At 40.9% G+C, this 24,329-nt stretch overlaps 1 protein-coding gene across 1 annotated transcript in view; it reads left to right on the top strand.

Moving 5' to 3' along the window:
* Positions 1–24,329, top strand: part of LARGE1 (LARGE xylosyl- and glucuronyltransferase 1) — a 287,244-nt gene that overhangs the window by 211,419 nt on the left and 51,496 nt on the right. Inside the window, exon 8 of the mRNA XM_009896150.2 lies at positions 11,082–11,186. Coding sequence (XP_009894452.1) covers positions 11,082–11,186 — 105 coding nt within the window. The remainder of the gene's footprint in view (positions 1–11,081; positions 11,187–24,329) is intronic.

Consider the following 24,329-nt stretch of genomic DNA (forward strand, 5'->3'; position numbering starts at 1 on the left):
TCCACATTAGAATGAGGAACAGATCCCAGGACTCTTTGAGCTCATCACTGAAGCATAAGGCTTCTGGTACAGCCACTGTTTTGTTGTACCAGGCAGAAACATCTCTTATTCTGTAGCCTCAAGATGCAAACCAGCAGGTTATTTGGGATCAGAGCTCTGTCATATTTTCATGTATAGGACTAGTTGTCATTAGATGTGAACAAATGTTTGCAGTGTCATCTTTCCACCTGGTACTTTGAGGCATAAATGATTCTTAGCAGTAGTGTTTGTGAGCTCTAACAGTAGTGTTTGTGAGCCTCTGTCTTGAGGCCCCTAATTAAAAGCATAAAGTGAGTTGTTTACATAAACTAATTGTCAGTAATAGTAAGTGCCATTAATAACATTTTCAAGAGGTGCTAGGAATGTAGCAAAACCTTACTGCAATCTGCCTCTGCTGAAAAGACAAATCCTAGATTTTCATCCTGGACAATTTTCAAAGGCTGCTCAGGCCACATAGCCAAAGGGAAGTGCAGAGCTGCTTCACTTCTTAGCAGAACAAAAGGAAAAACATAGCAACATATCAACGTATTTGGATTCTCAACACCACATACAAAAGCTTGGCAACCTGTTTCACATTAAGTGGATGACTACAGCCCTTTTCTATTAAATATAGCACTATTTTGCTTTGTGGGGTGGGGGCATTTCAGGGGTTTTTGGCTGGGGTTATTTGTGGTTTTTGTTTGGTTTGGGGTTTTAGGTTTTTTGTTTGTTTTTTAACTTGGAATCAGGAAACCAATCATATTCATTTTGTTCATCTTGGGTTTTTTCCTGCCACTTACTCTACGTTCTGGGACATCTCTGATGCTCAGACAAAGTACTTATGGTACATTCCTGCTAATTTCTTGCTTACAAACAATCCTGATGTGTCCATCAATTTAGAAGATTTATTCTTTTCAGACAAAAAGGAAAGGAGTTTACTATTTTGCTATTTATATATAATAACTGACCAAAAGTATATGAAGTAGGCAGTTGTGTAGTTTCCATGAACAGTGTCCAGAATAGTAGAAACTCTCTGGAATATTATTACTCTCTGTCTCTAGTTCATTGCTAATAAACAGCAATTCACTATTTCAACACCCTCAAACACCCATTACAGAGACCTGATGAAGTATAGTGAAGCAGAGGCATTATCCTCATTATACAGAACAAAAGTGAGGAACCAGCCACCAGCTGCTAACCTCTGTTACCCTGGGTGTGAATCTCAGTTAAGTTTGTTCAATTAATGGAGACAGCTTAAGGTTTACATCAGTGCAGCTAAAATGACCAGCTGCCTGAACCTCAAGAAGAAAGTGAAGCGACATACCCAGAATCCCAAAGAGATGTACCCAAAGGAAGTCCGTGTCAGAGCGAAACATAGCATCCAGGGATGTGGTGAGAAAAACTCAGCCATCAGTGGACCCAGTAATCCAATAGCTGCTCAAAAGACTAGCTGAGGGGAATTTCTAAATTATTACCAGCAGTGAGAGTTTAGGCACTACACTGGCTGCTAAAAAAGGACAGTCTGTTCTGGGTCTCACAAGTCCTGGCACCTCTTCAGAGATCGCCACTAAACCTCCCAGGTGACCTTGGAAATGTCACTCCATCACCTTGTGCCTCAGTTTCTCCTGTTGTAAGGAGGCCTTTCCTTCTTAAAAGTCTACTAATGAAAGGCATTGTGTAAGAATTAGACACATTGCATCCTTCTGCTCAGCTTGGGGTTTGTGCCAATGAAAACATGCATATTGGGATTGTATACCCTTTATAAAGTTGATACAGTTATGACAGGCTGCTACAGTTACAACAGGCAGAGTCCTGATGCATAGTCAGTCCTTCATGCTCTTTCATGCTTCCCCAAACCAGTTTTTATTGCATTACCTGTGGCAACACAAAAAAAAGCATTTTTGTTTGGTAATCACATACTCCTGCATAGCACAAATTTGAGGCATGGTTCTAATGGCTTGTATGTTCCTGAAACTGGGCACAGTCACTTTAAAATATTTCTCTCTGACCAATGCCTGAGTATGAGAGGCAGTGGATTTGAATTTACTTTGTTCACAAGGACATTTTGCCGCTTTTAGAGCGTGGGAGTTTATATTGAGCAAATTAAAAATTAAAAAGAGCAATGAGTAAAAAGCAGTATAGGAGAACACAATCTTTAGGCTGACATAGGCATGAATTAAAAAGTGCCGTTGTAGTCAGAGCCATGAGTACATCTTGATGACCTCCTGCAGCCTGGTTAGGAAAGAACACGTATCATGTGTGAAGGGGTTTGGCTCAAGTCCCATGTTCTACTGCTGGAACATAGAATCACAGGATGGCTTAGGTTGGATGAGACCATAAAGATCATCTACTCCAACCTCCCTGCCATGGGCAGGGACACCTCTCAGCTAGACTCGGCTGCTCAAGGCCTCATCCAGCCTGGCTTTGAACACCTTTGGGCAGGAGGTAGCTGCAGCCACCCTGGACAACTTATTCCAGAGTCTTAACCACCCTCGTACTGAAGAATTTCTTCTTAAGATCCAGTCTAATCCTACTCTCCCTTAAAACCATAGCCCCTTGACCTATTGCTAGACATCCTTATGAAAAGTCCCTCTTCAGCCTTTCTGCAGGATCCCTGCAGGTTTTGTAAGGCAGCTATAAGGTTCCCCTGGAATCTTGTCTCCAAGCTTAACAATCCCAGCTCCCTCAGCCTGTCTTCATAGCAGAGCTGTTTCAGCCCTTGAATCAGCTTTATGGCCCTCCTTTGGACTCAATCCATCAGTTCTATGTCCCACTTATGATGGGAACACTAGAACTGGACACAGTATTTGAGGTAGGCTCTCACAAGAACAAAGCGGCAGAATCATCTCTCTTGACCTGCTGGCCTTGATGCAGCCTAGGATATGATCTTCATCTGAGCTGCGTGAGTGCACTGCTAGCTCATTGTGAGCTTCTCACTAATACACACAAGTCTCTTTCTTCAGGGCTACTTTCAAGCCAATCTGCATGCAGCCTGTGTTTGTGCCTGGGATTGGCCCAACCCAGATGCAGGGCCTTGCACTTTGTGAACATCATGCAGTTTTCTGCTATAAACAGCAATATAGTAACTGAGGTAAGCAGTGTGTGAAGCTGGTATGGACATCTCTTCTGTTCTAGCTTACAATTTCACCACCATTTTGCTGGTCAGGCTCATTATTCCCTAGACTCCATGCTAGAGCACTTTTCATGGCAATGTGTTGAGCATATCCTTTCATGACAGGTAGAAAACAAACAAAAACTTCTGTCTGTGTCCAAATCATAACATCTCCAAAATCTTCTAAAGTGAGTTGCTGGCAACACAGGAGCCCTGTTCTCATGGACACAGAGAGCCTTGCCGTGGTCACAGATAACCTCAAACAGTCCTGTTCCAAAGTGAAAGGTTTTTTTCTGCACTTGCTCTCTTGTGCTTAGCTGCTGAGAATCCATTTCCCTGAAATTCTGCAGATGAAAGTGCTGCAAACATTAATGATGGATTTGCTAGCTTTGCTATAGTTTGCTGGACTCCTCACTTCCTCTTCATTTTTCTAACAAGCTCCTTGGAGGAGTGGAGAAATGTGCGGAAACCCAATATAGTCTTTTCTTTTTATTGATTTCATTCTTTCATCTTTCCTTATGAAGATGAATCACAGATTTAGCTCTTTACCCCAGCCTTCCTCAGTCCAGTTCTGTATGCTTCATACTCTTGATCACCTTTGCACGTGATTGTGCCTTTTGAATCCTCCCTCCTACTATCTACAAATATTTGTCAAGTTTTGTTCTGTGCAGTCTTTTACCGATTTACTTCTCCCCTTCTTTTGCCCTGGCCATGTCACTATCAGCACCTCTGGGTACATCCAGAAGTCAACTGATACCATCACTTTAGATCCTTGTTTGAGCATTGGCAGTGTCTTCCTCTATTGCTTTCACTAGCTCCTTTCTCCTTCACTGAGTCAGCCTGACCCATCCTGTCTTTCGCTGTCCTTGATCTGCTGTATCTACCTGTGCTTCACATATCTTCCCTCCTTTCTTACCAAGTATTCACTACCTGTCTCCTTCCTCTACTGGTGCCAGTGTGCTGTCCAACATGATGCTCCCATTAAGCCATTCTCTCCTTTCCTAAGACAGTCCTGCCAGTACCTTCAGTGAGCTACTCTCTGGCTTCCTTCTCATCCAAGTTTCTCCTTAATAACTCTCCAGAAGTTTCTCTCCATGAGCAATTAGTTCACTCAAAAGGGCTCATGACTATTGGGAAACAGCAATATATGTGATGCAAGCAAGATACTATCTAAAAAAGTTAAATGTATGTGCAGCCCTTTTTTCTCTGAAACTTGACTTCTTCACATGTAAAAGAGAAGTTCACAGTAGGGACTGCCTTTTCTTATATTTCTCTGTTCACATGCACACATACCTGTATATATTTATTCATGTATATGCATATAGAATCATAGAAGCATTGAGGTTGGAAAAGACCTCTGAGATCATCAAGTCCTACCACTTGCCTAGAGCTCACAATCCCACCACTATTGCTAAGCTACTGCCACTATTCCATGTCCCTAAGCACCACATCCACACATCTTTATAAATACCTCCAGGGATGATGACTCCACCACCTCTGGGAGCAGCCCATTCCAGTGCCTGGGGAAGTAGTGAAGTTACCACCATATGTATTCATATATGTATACACACGTTTATGTATACATACAGGACAGGAAACTGCTTGAAAGAGTCTACTGCAGAGCCACAAAGATATTTAAGGGAGTGGAACACCTCCCTTAGGAAGAAAGGCTGAGGGACCTGGGGCTCTTTAGCTTGGAAGAGACTGAGGAGTGACCTCATTAATGTGAAGGGTAAGTGTCGGGCAGATGGAGCCAGGCTCTACTCAGTGATATCCAGTGATAGGACAAGAGGTAATGGGTGCAAGCTGGAGCATAGGAAATAAAATCATTGCAAGGGTGACAGAACACTGGACCAGGCTGCCCAGAAGGTTGTGTGCCTATCTTATGCTGGGTTCATGGTAATATTTCTACAAACTTTATAGAGGAGAGTGATGAGAGGCTTTTGTGCTTGGAATATATTCTCAGAGGTAACTTGGGACATCTGTTACAGGCAAAGACAGGGTCTTTTTCAGGGATGAGAGAGGATGTGGCAGTAGAAGAGTGAGTTTGGGAGCAAGAGAAAGAATTAATTGATATAGACAGTGCCAGAATTGCACAGGGCATCAACAGTGAGGCTGAAAAGCTTGAACATGACAGCGATCTGGAGAGGGGGATGAGAGATGTGGCAGGAGAAGTGATAGATTTTAGAAGCCACACACATTGTAGGAACCAGTGCAAAATCAGCAACTGGAAGGCCATAGATATAAGGTCAGTCACTCAGGCAAGCCTTAACACGAAGTGCAACACTTTAGGTTGGTATCAGTCAGCACAAGTGTACTGATTTCATTGAAGTCATGAAGATTTACACCAGCTAAGAATGTGGCCTCACACTTTTTGGAAAGGAAGTGTGTCCTATGCAGGGTTTTAAAAGATAGAAAGAAATCAGGAGGAGAGAAGAGGAAAAGAACATTAGTGAAAGATTTTTGCTCTGAGTCTTGCAGAAAATAACCCAATATAGTCCTGACTCTAGTCATCAGACTTGATACTGGACAATTTTTAAATGCTTCAGCATTCAGAATATGTACCTTTGCCCAAGCTTGAATCTTAAATTCTTGCTGAGTCCTTCTCTTGTTCTTTCCACTTACACTAAAGACATGCATTGCTCAGGCCATACTTGGCTTTGGCTCCAGCATTCAAGTCTCTGTTAAATTCCTAATGATGTAAACCACTGCTGTTAAAGTAATTAGTAGTAAGACAAAGGTTTGTTCTGTTCTTTAATAACCTCCATACTGTAGGAACTGCTTTCTTTTTATGTTTTTAAAGGATGAAAAATACTTTCCACTCATTTTTCACCTTGGAGGCATGTATCAAATGAAACTAAACCTTGGCAGTGTAACAACCAGGAGACCTGTGCTGAAACATACCTCTCCTGTGATACCAGCTCACCCTTTGACCATGGACACTCAAAAGGTGTCAAACCACCACTCCTACCCCTCTAACATGCCTTTTTATTTCCCCATTCCAGAAACAGCCTGATGTCCTCAGCACCACAGAAAGTGCAGCTCACACAAAGTGTTTACCATGGACCTGTTGCTCTTTCTGTAGTTGCAGTGAGATCAAGTGAAAGCCACTGGAGCTTCTAACACAGAAAGAGAAAAAAAAAGGCTTCTGCTAAAGAAGATGTTGAAAGTAGATCTAATAACTATAATTTTATACTATCATTATTGTTTGTAATAGAAAAATATCTTAAGGCAAGAGTGAGCTTAAGTAATTCTTTAAACTAGGAAAAAATCAAGGCAGAATAGGAAAATATTGTTCACAGGGACCAGGGTTGTGCTGAGCACCAATTAAACTAGCAGATACCAGATTCATCATAAATAAAAGATGGTACTTCTTCAAATGTTTCACATGCCAGAAGTCACTGGGCACTGGAGGACTACTATTAAGAAGTGCTACCATACAGCTGCACTGTTGTGCTCCATATCACACAGCTGCTACTCTCTGCTGCTGGAGACACAATGCTGTGCTGGATGGAGCTCCAGCTTGGCCACATGCAGCTACTGTAAGCATTCAGTAGAAACTAGCACACATTTAGTACCTCAAAGGACATATACTTGCAATATCTGAGCCAGGCAAAGTGGGAGAGGGATGAAAAGTTATTGTTATCCGTACAAGCAAGCAGCTGTTAGGTAACTTGTCCAGTGTCACCCTAGAAATCAGCATCAGGTCTAGGAGTTGAGGTAATTCAATGCCTGAGTTAGAAGATCAAGTTTTACCCACTGCTGGCCACCAAAAAACTATGAAGTAAAAACAGAATGGAAGGCATTGAGTTCTCAGGTTCAGAAGTATCTATTTTTGCATGGAAACCTCTTCCCAGTGACAGCTAAGCTTTTGCAAGGAAAAGCTCTTCTCATCATGCAAAAGCTGTCAGGGAGCTGTACTGTGCAAAATGCTGTAGCTGTGCAGCTGCCTTCTGGAAGGGTCCCATCCCACAGCCGGGCAGCGCACAGCCCTGTTCCCAGCAATGCAGATGTAATTCTGCCTGCTTGACAATTTTTCACTGTGGTTGTGTCAGAATCCTCCCCTTGTTTTCTGTTGTCTGGCTGTTAATGGTGATGTATGAATGAGTGAAAAAGACAGCTTCATTTTCATAGGCTAACTTGTGCGTGAAGTAACATGGTGAAAGGAGCATGCTTAATCATAACTACAGGGCCAGAGCAGAAAGCAGTGACAGAGCTTTTGCTGTTAGTGATGGTAGTGATGGTATTTTATTATAGTACCTCTCATGAAGATGAAACAGGCAGCTTAGAATGCTTAATGATTCAAATGCATTATGATAGCCACCATATTCTCATCTGCTGGAAGAGTAACTGGCATAAGTCTCTTCTGCTTGCCTTTTACAGAAGGCCGTGGTGAGAAGGGACTTTCTCCTGAGAAAATCTCAATTGAGATTGCAGTATGAGCAGAGGTCAAAGTTCCCACAGAACAGCATGAACCTTGCAGGAAGGCATGGAGAGGGGACAGCTTGAGGCTGATAAATGGTCAGAGAACTGTTCATTGTGCCTGCTCAACACCATGCACTGCTTCGTCCAGTGCCTCATTTTTGTACCTTCATAATGCATTCCCAAAGGTGAATAACTAAATGGAACAGCTGGTAATGCTCATATACATTGGACAGATATTCTCACAATGATTTATGAATACAAAGAAAAATAACTGATGAAAGCTTTGAGTGAAACATTTTCTGTCATTCAGAATTGGAAGGGCAAAACTCATTATTTTAGTTTGTTTGCACTTTTAGATACACAGAATTACGTGGTATCCATGGTATATATAATGTGTCTATATATTATGTGTCTCACTGTTTAAAGTGAGGGGGGTTGTACATTTAGAAGTGGTTATTTGGATGTCTTCAAAATATTTGGGGAGTGTTTTCTAGAGAATATTTCTGAATTTCCTTTTCCTGTACTGATTCAGAGTGAAAACATTTTTTGGATCTATTAATATTTGCAATGCAGCTGAAGTTCTGGTTTCCTCATCACTTCTGCCCTATGTCAAGATCACTGAGACAATGTAAAAGGAAATAAAAACATATTCTTGTTTGGCAGAGACAGAAGCACTATTCCAGCCTGGAGAAACAGAAATATAGATGATGCAAAACATAGCTTCATAACTTTCTCCAGGGTGGCTTGGGAGACAAGCCATCACATCTGCCTAGTAGGTTTTTAGAAACCAGCAAGAGTTACAACTGCCTGACAAGTTGCATAACTGCTCTACCCTAGGACAATAAATGAAAATATGTGCATTCCCAGCCCAGTGCAAGAGCAAGCCAAAATGTGTTAACTAACATGTTTCACTTTGTATTTGTGACATGCTAAACCAACACAGAGGGGCAGTTATTCCAGCTCAGTTGATGCACACGTGTGAGTCACATTATCTGATCAACGTATCTAAGCCCTAGAGGTTACATGGTCTTAATTTCTGCCTTTATCCATATGAAAGCTGAAGGAATACTGGTGAGAGGAGGACTTGTTCTTGTCTCTTCAAAAATAAAGGAGAAAAGGGTTAAGGAAGTGATGCAGCTACAATAAATATGTGTGAACATAATTTCCTGAGAAATAATAACTGAAAAATAAGCATTTCAAGGCTTCTGTTATCAGAACTGAGCTTTTGGATTTGTAAGTGAGAGAGGAAAACAATTAACAAGCAACAAGATTTGGTCATGTTGCATGATTCATCCGTTGGAGGGCTAAACTCTGCGACTCCATGGTAAGGAAGTTCGGTACCTGCTTCTTGCAAATGGAATTCTGACATTTCTTCTGACATTAGTGGCATTGTCCTGAGAAGGATCTATGGACTGCTGAGCTGCGAGATGTGCACTCAGAATATGGGCAGGGTCACTCTCCTCCCACCAGCTGTGCCAATCCATTCCAGCCCAGCTGCACCTGCATTTTTTATTGTTTTATTTGGTTTGGTCTGGTTTTCCTCATCCTTTATTAGCCGTGATATTATCTTATTGTGCTTTATTCTACCTTAACTTAAGGGTGTGGTTATAAAGGACGTGCGGTCTACCAGCATGGAATCAACAAGTGTTGGTTTAAATTACACCCTTCAGCCTTCTTCTTTGCCTAAGTCTTGTTTCAGCCAGTTGAGATCCCTTTCATATTTCCTCACAATATATAGCTTGTGTCGCCCATTTGCTGCCTAGTGTCTTGGTGTCTCACACGCTCAGACATTAGCTACAGTTTATTCAAATCATCAGTTCCCTAGGATGCATCTGCCTCTATAATTTGTCATGTCCTCCATTCTCTTGTGCATTGCACCCAGTTTCCAGAAGCACCAGTGGGGTGAGAAATATTTTGTGGTTTGTATATGATCCTTTCTGCTCTCTAGGTTTTCAACCTTCTTAAAAATGAGTTATGCCATATCATGTAACAAATATATATAAATGGAAAAGGAGATACCTCATTAGAAAATTAGGAGGTCTGGTGAGGTATGTTAATATGCTGTGTTTGGGATAGAGTAGGATGATCCTGAACAGCAGTGTGGAGTGGGTTTGGTAATCTCTCAAGGCTATTTCGAGACTGATTTCTGTTCACTCCTTGAATGCTTTCATAACGTGCTGATTTGTTTGCTCTATGCATTGGTCACTTACTGCTGCTCACACTCTTTGAAACAGCATACAAGACACATGTGAAGGTTACTGGCATTCCACTGCTCTACTGACATTCCACTGATACATTTACCTGACCTATCCAAATGCCTTTCTAGTTGATTGGAAAACTGAATTAATCACTTATGGATTTGTATCTTGCCTCTTAGCCCAGCCTTGTCTTGGGCCATACTGAAATTTCAGTAATACAGCTGTGGTTCTATATAAGCAACATATAATGATCATTTAATGCTTTCAGTGCCTTGCTGTGACCATATAGCCAGTTTTATGAGTATAGCTGGGATATGAAAATGTGTCTTCAGAGCATGATGCTTAATTGCTTTATCAAAAGGCTGCAAAATAATTTCCAATCACAGTCTCAGTGCCCTCACTGAGTGGGTCCCTCTGTCAAAACACCATTCTCTTTCATTCCTTTGACTAGGTCCAAATGCAGCTTTCTTCTTCCCTCCATTCTCTGTCACCAGAGCATCATTTCAATCACTTCTCTTATTTACATTTTGTACAGCACATTTCTGGATAGATAATTAAGTCCTTATCTATACAAACATTCACTTTCAGTTGATTTTTAAGCAGTGCAAACCTTCTAGACACATTTGATTTAAACCACATTTTACTCTAGCTGAAGCCAGCTGCTAATCAATGTAAGCTAAACCAAAATAAACCCATCTAAAACTGAAATCATCATTTCCGTGCAGCATTCCACACAGCCTTACCTAAATGACTTTTAAATTGCTGTCTTAAATTAAAGCAGTTCAACTTTCTTATGTATGTAAACTCTTAGAATCCAATATTTTCCTGAGCAAAAGGAATTTCCATTATGACTAAGAAAAAAAAATCCCTGAAACAAAAGGGGGGCAGGAGGGAGGTTGTGCATGGGAACAGAATAATCTGTTATACAGAGCCTTGTTCTTCAATTATATTATCTCCATCAGACTTAGATGATCATTTTAGCAACCTTACTTCTCACTAGGAGGATTCTCCATCATTGTATTCCAAAATCAAGCAGCATTCAGATTTGTCTGGGTGATATATTTCCGTCAGCATGACAAAGGTTCCCACAGTGTTTAATTACTCAGACTAGCCAGGGGAGAAGGAAAGAAATGAGCCATGCTGAGTTTGCTGTGCCAGGCTTGCTGTCTGTTACATAAGCAGGCATCTTCCAAACACATGAAAGGAAGGCAGCACCTGAATTTCTGTCTTCTTTTTCTACTGTCTGTCTGTCTTCAGATTTCATGTTTGTTTCCCATTAATTGTCTGTCTTTTGTTTCATGATGTTTTTGCAATTTGCTCATTTCCAGGGCAGCAGGTTCTTGGCTTGGTGGAGAACCAGAGTGATTGGTATTTGGGCAACCTTTGGAAGAATCATCGTCCTTGGCCAGCACTTGGGAGGGGCTATAACACAGGTAGGCCCTGAGGGTTTTCTTTGAATTAATGTTTGCACTGAGCATGCAATCAGTCTCCTGAGATAGAGTATGAAGTGCAGTAACTTGTACCTCCCCTCCTAACCTCCTGCAAAATTTGTCATTTAAAGCAGTAAAAATGGTGCAGTGTGATGCATTTTGGACTTTCTGGTCTTGTGCTCCTCTGAGGGGAATATGTTCTTTCTCTAAATGGTCTTAAGAGAGATCATATGGCATCCTTTGGGGAAGGACAGAGCTTTTCAGCAGTCTGACACATCCTCATCACATCTCCTGCAAGATTTCTGTGCGTGATGAAGCATATGTAGGCCCAGCTAGAGAGAAAAAAATAGGAATCCAGGCTCATTTTCTGCAGAGAGGTAAATGGTATCACAAAATGACAGCCCAATAAAGATAGAAATCCTACAGGACAACAACAGGGTCATAATTGTCCTAATAAAATGCAAACTACTGGCCATCAATTTCTGCTGCCATGAGAAAGGAATAAAGGCACTAGATCAGAGAGTTTATTAGGTTATGAGAGACTGGTCTTCCCTCTGAATTCCTTTTGGTATGTGAGAAAACATATCAGGTGCATGAAGAACATACACACACATCTAAATCATTACAATGCTAAGCTTTACATGCTGATGCCCTGAGTTAGGTTCCCTCTCTATTTGTAATGAAAGGACAGAACAGATGGTGAAGCCTCCATTTAGAAAAGATGAGCCCATTTAAATATCCCTGCTCTATCAGGAAATTATTCACCATAATGGTGATTTTGCTTCACAGGAATATATTGGATTGAATTAAATAGTCTAACTAGAAAAAGAATAGCATTAGTTGTGGTTGGGTCATCTCTGTTTCTGTATTCCTTTGTATATCTGTGAAAACAAGAGTAAGTTAATAGGACATAGATAGACATAGTTCTGCACTTGCCAGAGCAAATGACATATATAAGGGCTTGGGCTGCTTACCCTTACCCTGCCCTCCCACCCCCCCTCCCCAACTCCCCCAAAGCATGAAATGGGGCTAAATTTCATGGGTTTGCCCTGAAAGGCTTATTCTGTACACAACATAACTTCCTGATGTCAGTTCTTTTCAGTGTTACACCACAAAGTAGTATCTTTTGTTCTACTGAGAGATCTCCATCTTTCATAGTTACATTCTTTCTGCTACATTTTTGCTCTTTCCTTTCTGCCATTTGTTATGAATAGGATTTTTGGTTTATTAATAAGGCAAATGTGATATTAATAAAAATGTTAATTATTATTTATCAATATGAAAATTTGCCCAAAAAAGCTTACTAGTAGGTTTGGTGTGCAGCTGTAGTACATTTGCAATGGATATGTACAGTATATAGGTGACAGAACAAGAGGACACAGTCTCAAGCTGTGCCAGGGGAATTTTAGGCTCGAGGTGAGGAGAAAGTTCTTCACAGAGAGAGTTGTTAGCCATTGGAATGGGCTGTCAAGGGAGGTGGTGGAATCACCATCCCTGGAGGTGTTCAAGAGGAGATTGGATGTGGCACTTGATGCCATGGTTTAGTAGTCATGAGGTCTTGGGTGACAGTTTGGACCTGATGATCTTTGAGGTCTTTTCCAACCTTATTGATTCTATGATTCTATGATATAAACAATTTAAATGGTGTTATTCAAACCGAGGAAACAGTGGGAAAGACAATCTGGCATCTGTCCACTAGGGGGAGACTCGACAGGCACTTTGTCAAAATGGCAGCAGTTAGATAGAGCCTTTTACAAGGAGGCTTCATAGAAAATAACCAATTACTCACAATACTATTGCTCCAGAATTCTCTCCGGGGCTGCAATATAATCCAAGAGCAACAGGAGTTCCACCCAAGTGGAGAGGGTGCTGTTGCTGTACGTTAGCCAGTAATGGCTTTTGGGGTGCTGTTGAGGTCTGGTTGCCAGCAGGGTTGTCTCAAGAGTCCCAGTGGCCGTGCTGGCCACGGCACAATGGCAAGTGACTCTCGATGCTTCCCAAGGTTCGCAGGCCCTCCCAAGGGTCCAGGCTCTCGACAAGAGCCTACCGCTCTCAGCGTTTTGCTGTGAGGTCTGGGTTTGAGAAGCCAGCGTTTCAGCTGGAAGTGACTTATCGCTGCAAGGGGATGGTTCCCGGGGTCTTGGCTCACCTGAGATTTGTTGCTCTGCCCATCAAGACACATCTGTCTGCTCCTAGGCTTTTACGATGCAAAGAGGCTGACTGTGGTTTCAGTGCAGCTTACATGAGGAGCTTGTATCTTTCCAGGTAAACTGAGGCACAGCAAAGATTCTGAGTCACAAAGCTCGTGGCTTCTTTTCCCAGATCTTAGGGAAGGCACCGCAAGGTGAGGCAAGGCACACTCTTTACACTTTGGCTTTACTTTAATCATTTGTCTGAGGATCAATTTGGCCAATTGGCAACCAATAGAAAGGGATTTCACCAGGCTATAACCATATAAAGTAAAGACAAAAACCTAGTCTAAGTGAAGCATGGGCAGTGCATGTGCCTGTTTACCACAAAAGGAGGGCATATCCCTTGTTTACCAGATTCCCTGACACCTGGGTTCTTTGTCTTTTTCTCACATTCCCCAGACCCCTGCAGGAGGGAGGGGGAAAGGGGGTTTATGCCTGGACAGGCCAGGACTTGGTCTGGGTTTGTGCTGGGCTCATTTGGCCTTACCACCACACCTTTTTAGTGCTGGCAGAGAGAAATATGTCAGAACCACATAACATTAAAATAACCCAGAAATGTGTGGTGGCTGGTATCTAAAATTCAATTTTGTCAATAAAAATACCATAAAGCTTTAATTGATATTGTCTTAACTTACTGTTCCAAAGGTTTTATAGAGATATAAAATGTCAGTATGTCACAAAATTCTTCCACTGAAAGCAAAAATAATTGAATCTCTGCTGCCCTTCACACACATTGCATGTGGTAAGTCTTGGTATATGTTATTACATACCTACCAGGTCATGCATAATCCTGCCCAAGATTTCAGCCTGCTCACCACTTCCTTCTTCAGACATCTCACCTGTACTTACAAAAATTTATGTATCTTTAGAAAGAAACCCAGAAGGTAGATAATGAATCGAGGATTGGCAAGTGATTGTGAGAAGTAGAATGATGTTTATTTCAAGTACCTGGAACAAGAGGTCACTGCATGAAACAGTGCAACCTCTGAGAAGCAACAGACAATGATATTGACAGGATCAGCATAATTTACTGTAATATTCTTCATTGAATTCATTGTTTGCCTCAGTAATCTAGCAGAGATTGGAGGTATGAATCTCTGAAGGAACATGAAAGACTAAGTGAAACTGGAGCTTGTTTGGTGTGCTCAGTAAATTAAAATAAATTGACACTACACACAACACTGCAGACAATGAAGATTCAGAAAGCTAAATGGGGGAGGTGGGCAGGAAAGAGAGGCAATAACTCTAAGCAAAACACTCACGAAAGACAGTGGGCCAGGAAAGGAAAGACTCAGAAATTCAAGTGCTTAGAGTTGTACTTAGAAACAGTAAAAGGACCCCCAAACCCTGGAACTTCAATGAACTGAACTAGCTGGATCGAGGGAAACTTACTCTTGGGAGAGTGTTTGCAACAGACTAGGATACAATTCTAAGAAAAATTATTTTTATGCAAGCCTGTCCAACCAGACCCTGGCAGATTTGATGCAAAAGCTCCCCTCACAGTCAAAATTCTTCCACTGCTTCCTCCCCATTTCTGGAGCAAACAATTTATATTTAATTCTTACCTTTCTGTGTCTGAGCCTCTCTGGACCACATATAGGTTGGGGGGAGTCCCAGAAGGTAGATACATTAAAGCTGAAGGTGTGTTTGTTCCTTCTCCACCAGCTCTTTAAACCCAGCAAGCATGCGCATTTTCCCGTTCCTGTGTGCCCAAGCCAAATCTCCTGACAGCCAATACAGATTTTCAAGGAAATATTTTATTTGGTTGTTTTTCATCCTTCTTCCTCATTTGCACGGGCAGATAATCCAAGTCATGCTTTAGTCCACGATAATACAATCTTAGGAAAACCAGAACAAACTCAAAAGTCACTTCAGTAGCAATTTAATTAGTGTTTAAAATGTTTTTTTCTTTGTTTGAGATAACACTCCCTTCCTCAAGCCATTTTAAACACATTTCCTTCTTTACCACAAAGGTGCCCATTTTTTTTCCTGTACCTCATTTGACTACACTCAGTAAGCTGCTTAATCAAATACTTTCTGTATTTATCATCCACTCCATTTTGCTTGTCTGTGTTGAGATTAACTCTTTCAGACTCATCATGCATTAGTAAAGCATACTTTTCTCTATATATACTCTGTGTGGCCTTTCACCAACTAAAGTGTGCTTTCTAAAGTATTGCTTGAGCTGCAATATGATTTTTCTCTTTACAGATGTTAAACTGACATCTGCAGAATTGCACTGTATGGTTTGATGTTCATTTCTGGAATAACAGTCATCTTAGTCCTCAGAAAAATATCTCATCAAAGACATTCTAAATGTAAAAACTTTTAGCACTTTGTCTGCCTTGTACTTTCCATCATGGTGGAGAGTAACTTTTAAAAGCACTTTCTGGTGACTGTTGCCATGATTTCAGGCCACTGCTTTAGCTGATGTGAATCACCCCTGGCTTCTCTGACTTTAGTGCAGCAGGGCCAACCTGAAAATGGATTCCACGCCTTTCAAATGGAGCTTTAGGATGGATCTGTGCCTGTGATTTGGGTGCCAGGGGGACACTTTCAAAAACTTTGGCCCAGAGGATTTCAGGCTTCTAAACTACAGAAGCAAGATCTGAGGGTTTGAGGCTCCTCTGAAACACACTGTCTCAGTACAACTACAAGGTACTGTAAGGAAGTGTCTCAACAGCTTGAGCTGAGGATTCATACTCCCACACTGAGAAATGTCACATTACCAAATTTGTGGATTGGGAACAGAAGGGAATGGCTAGCACCTAACAATTACCAGGCTCCGTGTGCACTGTGCATTATTACTCCCATGTTTGTAATGACTGGAAGACTGCTAGTGTGAATGTCTTCCCTTTGTTGTTTCCTTGAAAAGAAGGACCTATGGAAGATGAATTGTAAGTGGGAAGCATATGTTATGTCATTTTTTGCATAATATTTAACCATTGTGACAAGTGTAGGACAGTCTGTTTGTATGAAATCAGACTGCATCACTTGTTGTGCTCCTTCAGGATACTGTTGATCTTCAGTGCAGAAAGCAAATGCTTTGCTTGTGGTCACAGCATTATGATAATGAATCTGATGTTCAGAAGTGCTGAGCACTTTCAATTTTGTTAGCCATTGGTGTTTTTTTGGGAATACTCACAATTAACAGTGTAAATGGCTGTTGTTGCTTCATTCTGGGCAAATCTTTTGCCAAAATGCTATCTTGCCCATGAAAGAATCAGAATTCTGTGACAACCATCTGAGTAGAGCACTAATCCTTTGCTTTGTGGTGTAAAAAAGGTGTATAGCAGTTGCTTGAGAGAGGAGACTTCCCCCAGATTGTCTCCATGAATTAAGAGTTCTATAAATTTGTGGTTTATAGAACCTCTAAATAGCCACTGTCAGGGCTTGACTCAGTTTAGCCATGCCCTATCCAAAAGCCATTGCAATCTTTCTGTCTCACATTACGTAAAACATTAGTCACATTTGGTACAGAAACTGATATCATTAGGTTTGGCTGTGAGTTCAGGAGCCTTTGCAAACAGATGGAAAATTACATTTTAATGTTAACAAAAAAAAAAACAACACAAAACCCCACAAAAAACCTAAGTCCAACACCAAGGCAAAAAGTGGCATTTTCCTCACCTACTCAGATTCACACTGTACCAGTTTTTTGAAACAGATGATTCCTTCTTGAAGACATTGTGCACTCATTCAGTGAACATTGTTGTCAGTTCAAAGCATCCTGATACACATGTGTGCTTCATAATGCACAGAGATGTATTTGGAGTACAGATATTGTGCACATTGTACAGGTAGTGGTTTAGAAAGTGCCAGCATATTGTTGCCTTTAGACTCAACAGGAAGTGTCAGTCTGTCTGTGTCAATGATGGGAAGCTAAAATGACATTTCTGCTTTGGATGGCCACATCCCTATCTGTGTTGGCTGTAATCTGTAGCTTACGCTTAAAAATAAGCTATCTTTAAAGCTGACTACCCGCAAAGAGCGGCTTTCTTTCCAGTCTTTCTCATGCAGTTTCTAAAGCATGTGAGGTACTGAGAACTTGTTTACAGCCTGCTTGACATTTCTGAAATGAGGGTCAATATATATTTGATTTTGAAAATGGTGCCTCTAGTTTGAGGGGCCTGTCCACGGAGTAATGGCATTGCTGTGACCGAATTAGTCTACTGTTCATTGCATTCTCTGAGATACATCCTCTGCCCCTTAGCAATTGAATCTATCAGACCCTGCAATAACTGGTTTTTTTAAAAACCAGCACTTTACTTTCTTTGAAACACTGAAAACTTTTCATCTCCTAAGAAACCTGCAATTCAAAACCAATGGCATTCAGACAGTCTATACCGGATTCTAGTTTCCATTGTATTGGAGTAAATGAATAGTATTTATTTTCAGTTGATTAAATTGCCCTACTTTGGGGTTTTTTTACTGATTTGACCTGAGTTCATAATGTAAAATTCTCCATGTAATATATGTAAATAGGGCGTGTGTGTGTGTGTGTGTGTGTACTGTTCCAGCCTAATGATGTAAAGAATCATTCTGGAATGTGGTATTTTTAGCTTGATCAAGACAGTTCTTTGGGCGAACATACATAGCTCAATGAGTAATTATGTTGTCCAGCACTCTTGAAGTACCCTCTCCTTATTGAAGAAGAACCATCATTAGCAGGTTAAATTTAGATGAAAGACTTTCACATAAAAGCTCAGTAGAGATACCCAGGTGCTTAAACTTTGGACAAAAACTTCTATTATATTACAAGAGAACCCCAGACAAATGCATACCAATAGTAAAATCAGTACTTTTTCTTCTGAAGTGCAAGTTCACTTTCCAGCTTCTCATTGTGCCCATAAAAGTGATTGTAAGAACTGTAAAGACAGCTCCTTTTTGTAGCTACAGAAACAAAGAGTTTAGCCATAGTCTCAAAGCAAAGAAAGGTATCACAGTTGAACTTCATCTTCGAACTCCAACAGGTAGCTGGTGCCTGTCAGAGAAAGCAGCAGAGTAACTGAGATGTCTTTCTATACATTTGTGTCAAAACTGTCACCTCTAAGAGACTGACAACAGAAAAACAGTTGATTTTTTTCAGTCAGATCCTTCTCAAGTGCTATTTGTGACAGAAATTACTATATGTTAATTATTTTTGTGTTAGGGCAAAACAGGTTCACAGCAAACCTTTGCCTGTAAAGGGGGACGATTCTTGCCCTTTACGCTCTTGTGGGACTTCTCCTTGAATATTGCATCCAGTTCTGGTGTCCCCATCATAAGAAGGACACAGAGCTGTTGGAGTGAGTCCAGAGAAGGGCCACAAAGATGATCCAAGGGCTGGAAAACCAATGCTATGAGGATAGGCTGAGAGAGGGACTTTTCATAAGGATGTTCAGCAACAGGACAAGGGGGGATGGTTTTAAGATGAGGGAGAGTAAGATTAGACTGGATCTTAGGAAGAAATTCTTCAGCACAGGGGTGGTAAGACTCTGGAATAGATTGGTCAGGGAGGTTGTGGATGCCTCCTCCCTGGGGCAGGTTGGATGAGGCCTTGAGCAGCCAAGTCTAGTTGAGAGGCATCCCTGACCATGGCAGGGAGGTTGGAGTAGATGATCTCTAATGTGCCTTCAAATCTAAGGAAGAGACTTTTGAGACAGAAGAATCTGCAAATTAGAGTGGACATTGATACCTCAGAGCAGCAGCTCAGTTCTTTCTCCATTATCTTTATTCTGTCTCTGTTCAGCTGCATCTTGACTTGTAATTATTCCTGCTGTAGCTCCTCAAGCTTCCCTCCTTCACCTGTCTTCATCCCACTGAGCCAGGGAGGACAGCAGCACTTCACTAATATATATACAGTCAGTTTGTACTCATTTATTCTCAAGGATTTAGAAGAAGTGGTGAAAAGAGAAGCTTTCCCAGATAGGATCATGGAATTATATGGTCAAGTCAGAATGTATCTCCAGAGATCTTACCCTCTTCCCACTGAAAGCAAACTCCAGTTCTGCATGTCTTCTCTTTACACAAGTGCATCCTTGTATTTCTGTTGTGAGCTCAGTCCTGTCTGTCTGTTAATAGAAGGGAAATGGTCATGGATAAAAGATCGACCTGTAGCTGACCTTTGGGCAAAATCATTGCATTGAAGTGCATTGTGTTTCCTGTTTATTAAAAAATGCTATGGTTAATTTTCAGTCTTATTCATTCTGTGCTGCTGCTTTCCTTCCCCTAATCCATTTCTTAGAACGTTCTGTTCCTCCCGAATCTCATCCAGTCAATAAACTGTCCATTAAGAATGGGGGGAGGAAAGATGTTTGATTGTTTCTGAATGCAAAACCCCAAACCCATTTGTTATCCAACTATAAAGAAATATCTGAGAGGCTGTTCAGCCCATGAGCAACATTTTCTCCTCTGCTGCTGGGGCAAAAGCCACTTTTTTGCTCCTTTCTGAGGAAAAAAAAAAAGGTGGATAAGCATCATGAAAAAGGTCCAGATGGGATATAAATGCCAGATTCTTGCTTTTAGATAGACTTAAGTTGATTTACAGGAACTGAAGATCATGAAACAGGTTTGTTGCCTGGGATCAAGGAAAACCTGTCTTTTGTCAAGAAAATTAAAATAAATAAATAAAAAATAAATAAAAAGTGAGTGTAACTTGATGATAGTTCACTCCAGGAAGTATTTCTGGAAGGTAGTATGGATATGACTGCATTGTGTTTAGCATCTCTTTCCAGTCCTTCAACGCTGCATCAGAAGACTTCACACTCTTCAATATGCTTCCATGCCCTGATGACATTCTCTAGGTGCACACAACATAGATCATCAGTTTCATGCTAAAAGCTCTCTAATCTAGAAAACTGTCACATGGCTCTCTCACAATATTGGACACTGAGAAATGCAAACAGAATAATTGTTACACCTGAAAAACCGAGGGAACACAATCTAGGCCCTCAGAGACATGTATGACGTAGTATAAATGTGGCCAGCCTGCTCTGCGGAGCTAGCCCCTGAACAGTGTGTGTACAACCACTCTGTAGTTCTTGATCAGGGTGCTAGGAATCACCTCTTGAAGTGACTATGTTTTTAAATATAGTTACAGCTACTTGGCCAGGTCTAATCTCCACAGGTCGGAGATGAGTACTTCAACAAGGTTAAAAGTAAGTACTGGAAAATTGCCTAGAAAGTTGGGAAAAATGGCTCCAGAAGCTTATTTGGAAGTGAGTCAAAGGATAGTTTGATCATAGGTTATTAGTATCTACAGGATAAAATAACATTTCTTAATAGAGGACTTGCCAATTTAGCAAAGGTTCAGCAAGATCAAATGACTGCAAGTTCAAAGTCACATTCAAATTAGAAATAAGGGAAGTATCCTTCATCAGAGTAATTATGCATTGGAATAACTTAGCAAAGTTTGTCATAGATGTTCCATTATTGTAAATTTTTAAATCAAGACTCAATGTTTTGGGGTGGGTTTTTTTTTTTTTTTTTGAAGTTATCCTCTAGTTAAAGCAGGAATTGATTTTGAAAAATCCTATGGTTTCTGGTATGCAGGAGCTAAAAATTATCCTTTTTGGCTTTATCACTTAAATATGTATTTAACCACAACTTTGTTTTCCTCTTGACTGAATTTTCCTAGACACCCAGGCAAATGAAGTGACAGATAACTGCCATGCAAGAACTTACAGCATTTTTAGTGCTGATGAGAGACAAAGGTTCTTTAAAACTTTGGAGAAATTTTCCTAATTTCCCCCATATAATTTTTAAGTCAATATCAACTTTGGCACCTCCATCATGACTTCCAGACATACAAAGAGGCACACAGAGGAGCAGTTGGGTGATACTTGAGCATGATAATGTTGTGAGGCACATATTTGGGATAGCTGTCCTCTGCTCCATTTAGATGGGTCATTAGAATAGAATAGAACAGAATAGAATAAAATAGAATAGAATAGAATAGAATTAACCAGGTTGGAAGAGACCTTTGAGATCATCGAGTCCAACCTATCATCTAACATTATCTAATCAACTAAACCATGGCACCAAGCACCCCATCCAGTCTCTTCCTAAACACCTCCAGTGGTGGTGAACTCCACCACCTCCCTGGGCTGCCCATTCCAATGGCCAATCACCCTTTCTATGAAGAACTTCTTCCTAACATCTAGCCTAAACCTCCCCTGGTGCAGCTTGAGACAGTGTCCTCTTGTTCTGGTGCTGGTTGCCTGGGAGAAGAGACCACCCCCCACCTGGCTACAACCCCCCTTCAGGTAGTTGTAAATTGCCATTGTGACACATTGTATAGAAGCTGTAACCTCCCTCCCCTCTCCCTTTGCTGGCCTGAAGTTAGAATATGTTATCTGCAGTTTAAAACTTCTGAGCAAAAACCTTCACAATCTTTTGAATTTCAAGACAATTTAATGGTTTCCCTCTTGTGGTGGTTTTTTATCTCCTCTCTTGGAAGCTATTGTTCTAGTTTACCAGCTGAGAAGTCCCTGGAATATTTGTTTTCCACTGTCTTTAAAATGTAAGCTCTGCTCACAAGGGTCACAGAGTGCAAAGGGCTGTAAGAAAACTGGGTTCTTTTAAACCCATGTAAGGAGCTTCTTCACACATGGTTTTCATCTCCTACAATTCTTTCCACAAGGTTCAGGAAACAGAGATTTGATGAAGATTATTATCTGTAGTGTCTTCCTTGATGCTCAAAGCAAGTAGAACAGCTGGGGACACCTCTAGTTTCTCTTTCTGATGTTGCTAATATTTGTCTTTTTGCCAGCCATGTTGTTTTTGCACTAGAGGATTTACAACTTCAGCAGCAGTTTGGGCAGGAACGTGTATTGCTTTGCACTGCTTGGAATCTATGTAAGAGCAGGCAATTCCTCCGGGTCTGGAGATGTTTTTGTTTTGCTGACTGTGGAAGTCAGGAGGAGAGAGCATTACTTAGCAAGGTGGTCTGTAAGTAGAAGAATTTTTCCTCCATAGATGTCCTAGAAGTCATATGGCTCATGACTCCTCTCTTGTAAACCTTTTAGACTCCTGAATCCAGGAAATTTTTCCATAGAAACCTTTGGGACTTGAAGAAAGTTGGAGAATTTCACCAGAAATGGAGGTCATTAAAGAGAAGATACAAAGCATGTGTGTATTTTTTTTTTTGCATATTACTCAAGAAGAGCAGTATCTAAATAACAAAGACACAATTAGAAAACTGGGAAATTCTGAGCTACACTCAGTAGCTCTCAAAGAAGTTAGAATCATGCTCAAATATATCCTTCATCTTAATTCTGCTTAAGGAGAAACACCATACTTTGCAAGAGAAAAAGGAAATAAGTGTTGCATTTCATTAAATGGTCATCAGGAAATGTAAACAAAATGTTTATAATGCTTCAAGAGGAACCAGGCTCCCAACAGAGTGACTGTACTACGTTCCAAAATGCTTTCTACCACAGCTTTGCTTTCAATACATGTGCAGAGAAAACACAGACTATTGCATTCTGTCACCATGCCCAGAGGGACACCCACTTTCCATTTCAAAACAGCTCCTCAGCCCTCTTCAGTTCTCTCAGAGATAAGTTCAAGTGTGGAGTCATCTTTTATTCTCAATTAACACATTGTGCATCCCTGCAAGTTATATTAGTTTGTTGGGTTTGTTTGTTTGTTTTTACATTGTGAAACGCTTTTTTGGATAACAGGTCCAATGCATGTAAGTTCATAGTTAAATAATGTATCAGAATACTCCAGAATGACAGTGCTTTGGTCATACTGTGTTAAAAGCTATAGACATGAGCTATGGGTTTATTATACTAATGATACAGATAGTGAGATTATGAGCAGCAGTTAGCTAGCTGGCCTGCAAATCCAATGAAATAAATGCAGTGATTTTCATCCATACAAAGGCTGAAAATGAAGATTAAAAATTCCTGCACTGGCTTGTGGAATTTTAGCTTGAATTCAAATTTTTTAATCCCTAGCAGCCATATACTCGTGTTTTTCTATTTGCCAGGGGAAGAGGTGAAGAGAAAGTTCTTCACAGAGAGAGTCATTTGTCATTGGAATGGGCTGCCCAGGGAGGTGGTGGAGTCACCGTCCCTGGAGGTGTTCAAGAGGGGATTGGACATGGCATATGGTGCCATGGTCTAGTCATGAGGTCTGTGGTGACAGGTTGGCCTCGATCTTTGAGGTCTCTTCCAACCTTGGTGATACTGTGTGAAAGCAGAGGCCACAGTCAGTGCTGTGGAGGTGTGACCCAGTCCTTAGGAAAACTGGTCATTTGGGCCCTAATTCGTGAATGGTGTAATCACATTCCTAGCATTACACACTGTGACCACTCCCACTGATTTTAGGTACAATAAATGGGAGTTAAAATAGCATGCATAAATATTTGCTAGAATACTAAGTGGTCAGCGATACCATGGCAGCTCTTCCGGGTAGGCAGAGCTAAAAGCCCCTTTCCTAGCACCTAAAACCGGACTCAACTCTTTGATGCTGAATCGATTGCACAAAACATAGTAGCATATTGTTTCATATTCCTTTTTACAGCAGCTGAGACTCAGTGGTTTGGTGTATGGGCTTTGGGATACTGCTTAGGTCTTGTAAAATCCCAATTAATTTTTTCAAAACTCACTATTGCTGCATAATGTGCTTTGAAGTGTGTCTTGCCTGTCTTTCTCAGACATTGTAATGGTATTTACTTGCTATCTGTCTAGAGGCTTCACTCTTATATTATGGGCTTAGTTTTGAGAAGCATTTTTAAAAACTTGTCAAGGATAGGCTCTGAGATGCTGCTCACATAATGTGGCATTGCTTCAACCGCTCACAAAAGCATCCTCTTCCACCTGAAAGAAAAAGGCAAGGTAACGCTTACAGAAAATGATCTCTCAGTAGCTATATTTTTTTTTCCCCCCATAGCACTGAGTGTTTTTTCAGCCACCTTAAAAGGGCATTGTAATAAATTGATTGAATTTGAAAGCTTGTCCAGTTT

The sequence above is a fragment of the Dryobates pubescens genome, chromosome 15 (assembly GCF_014839835.1).
Source record: "Dryobates pubescens isolate bDryPub1 chromosome 15, bDryPub1.pri, whole genome shotgun sequence".
Taxonomy (NCBI): domain Eukaryota; kingdom Metazoa; phylum Chordata; class Aves; order Piciformes; family Picidae; genus Dryobates; species Dryobates pubescens.